At 62.1% G+C, this 2,784-nt stretch overlaps 1 protein-coding gene across 1 annotated transcript in view; it reads right to left on the minus strand.

Moving 5' to 3' along the window:
* The window catches only part of LRP5 (LDL receptor related protein 5), a 57,929-nt gene that overhangs the window by 4,368 nt on the left and 50,777 nt on the right, over positions 1-2,784 (minus strand). The window contains exons 20-21 of the mRNA XM_030887540.2: positions 2,382-2,492; positions 720-956 (exon numbers count right to left, since the gene is read on the minus strand). Coding sequence (XP_030743400.1) covers positions 720-956; positions 2,382-2,492 — 348 coding nt within the window. The remainder of the gene's footprint in view (positions 1-719; positions 957-2,381; positions 2,493-2,784) is intronic.

A 2,784-nucleotide genomic window follows, 5' to 3' on the forward strand; every position in this document is an offset into this window, starting at 1 on the left:
GCCACGGACAGCAATGGCGCCTGGCTCTGAGGGTGCCCAGCTGCCCCACGGGCATTCCAAGAGGGCTTGAGGATGGAGGACAACCCAGCCCTTGAGAGAGTGCTGATTCGACATCAACGCCCGTGGAGGCAGCAGCCAGGAAGTCAAACGGCGGAGTATCGTGGGCCAATCTGCAGGACAGCCCTTGCGACAGTGTTCCTCGTTACTTGGGGGACTGGGGTGCACCTGACCCGAGCCGCGATCCTGTCGACCACCTGACGTGCATGAGAGCTGGGTCAGGAACAGGGAACTGGCAGAGATTACTGAATGCACCACGGGCTGCCAGGAGAACGAGCCGAGCCGTGTTGGCATCAGTAGAGCCAATTGCTGCTTAGAAACAAGGATGGTGAGGCTTCCTCTCACGTGCCTAATCAGGGTAGGCTTTCAGGAGTGAGCACTCCCCGGGGAAGGACACCACGCTGAGTAGAGGCGAGGGTCCGTGAAGAAGAGGAGGACCCTCGACAAGATGGATGGAGGACCACCACCACGGGGCACGAGACTATCCAGTCACCCCTCCGATACCACAGGTGGGCAGTGGTTGTGCAGGACCACGTTGAGAGGGATTCTGAGAAGTGCAGGCTTAGCAGGAAAGCCCGAGTGCGGGGATTGATTAGTGATGCCTGGCCGCACCCTCCATCTCCCACCAGCTCAGCCCACGCCCGCCCATCCTGGCTCCTCACCTGTGAAGGGGCCGTGCTGAGCGCCCCCGGGGGCTATGAAGTTGAGGGGCACGTGGGGGGCCCCGCTGACGTACTCGTGCGGGAAGGGCCCGTTGGCCCCCGCGTAGCGTTGGCACACCACACGCTGGCACACGAAATAGACGCCGCCCATGACAAAGAGCGAAAGGACGATGCCAATGACGGGCCCGATGGCGCTGCTGTGGGCCGGGATGTCGTCCCCGGGCGGCCTGTTGATTTCTGCCAAGGATGGCAGAGGGGACGATGATGGGAGAGAGAGTGGTGGGAGGGTTTCCAGGGGGGGCAGCATGGGCACCGGAGGGAGAGTGCCCTAGGAGAGGACGTGGGCTGGAGGCTACTCCTGCCCAGGTCCCAGGACCCACTGCTGGAGGGTGGGTGGGAGGAGGGAGAGATGGCACTAACCCCAATACCCCTGACCTGCTGCTCCCACTTCATGGCCCACCTCACCCCACCCCACTGCCCAGATACCTCTCACTGACACCAGGCCCCTGCTTTCTCCAGGGACCACAGGGGGCGGGCGGGTGGGGGGATGCATCTGCTGGGTTCTTCCATCATGTAACTATGCGGGTGGGGGTGGCTTGGGGCTGGGGTCCCCAAGCTCATTCATCAGGGATGACACCATGTGAGGGCTGGGAGGGATAGTGGGGGCATCTAGGAACTTGCAGGCTTCCCGAGCCCCCTCCCAGCCTTCACAGAAGATTAGGAGTCCTGAACGGCCTGAGGAGAGTGACCAGGTAGGGGGTGGGGTGTGGAGCATGCCCCTCTTGCCCTCCCACCATCTGGCAGCCCAGAGAGGATGCCTGGGCTTCAGGTGGCAGCCCAGCTGTAGGTGAACATCAACTGGGACCCAAGGTGCCAAGGGAAGACCCTGTCAGACCCACAGGGGGCTGGCCCGGACCACCCCTCCACTGTCACCTGGGCTCATGCTGAAGTAGCTGGCCAGGGGGACATGGCATAAAGGGCCCTGGGGACACCACTTATCCCTGTCCCCCAGTTGTCCCTCCCGAGGTCAGAACTCTTAGCCAGGCCTCTTGGGAGTGAGTGGCCACATTGCCACCCATGCCTCCACATTTCCACTTCCTTTCTGAATCTAAGAGCCACCACCTCCAGAGAGCCTTCCCTGATGCCCTGGGCCGGGCCTGGCAGCCCAGACTGTAGAGGCTGTGGAGGGTCAGGTGCCCCACACGCTACACTGTGTGTGTATGTGTGTGTCTGTCTACAAGTAGGTCTATGTGTCTGTCTATGTCCACACCTGTGTGTCTGTATTCATCTGTGTGCATGTATGTGAATCCGTGTCTGTATTCCATGTATGTCTACGCACGTGTGTGGACACACGTGTCTGTGTATAAGTGTGACTATATTAATCTGTATGTGTGCATGTGAGTCTGTATGTGCCTGTCTTTGTTCCATGTATGTGTATGTGCCGGGCTGGAGCTGCAGGCTCGACGCTTCTGCCACCGCCACGGTTCTAGGAAGAGGCCATTCGGCGTTCAGACATGCCCAGTGGCCTCTGTCCCTCAGAGCCCTGTGCCCTGTCCTGGGAAGACCCAGGCTGGGCTCCGATGCACCCACTCCCCGCTAGTGCTGCCCGAGGGTCTCCCAGCCTCCCCGGCCTGCCTCCGCCGCAGCCAGCGGCCCGCTCACCACACAGGAGCTCATCGGAGCCATCCATGCAGTCGGGGAAGTTGTCACACTGCTGCTTGATCAGCACACACTGGCCGCTGGCACACCGGAACTGGCTAGGTAGGCAGATGGCTGCAACGGAGGCCACAGGCTCAGAGGGGACCCCCACAGGGAGCGGAGGTCCCAGCCGGTGGGTGGGTCCCCTCATGGCGGCTAGACCCACCACACCCTGAGCCACAGCCTCCACCCCGAGGGGCGCGTGAGTGAAGAAGCGGCTGTAGCTTCTCAGAGGCAGCCACGTCCGTGGTCCACGCCCACCCCCTCGTGCCATGAATGACGCCAGCACAGGGCCCAGGCGGCATGTCAGAAACTGAGCCCCCACGGGTCCCACAACCAGGGGTGCTGGGGAAGGGCCCTAAGTGGG

The sequence above is a fragment of the Echinops telfairi genome, unplaced genomic scaffold (assembly GCF_000313985.2).
Source record: "Echinops telfairi isolate 266 unplaced genomic scaffold, ASM31398v2 ScPeMD7_7417;HRSCAF=8455, whole genome shotgun sequence".
Taxonomy (NCBI): domain Eukaryota; kingdom Metazoa; phylum Chordata; class Mammalia; order Afrosoricida; family Tenrecidae; genus Echinops; species Echinops telfairi.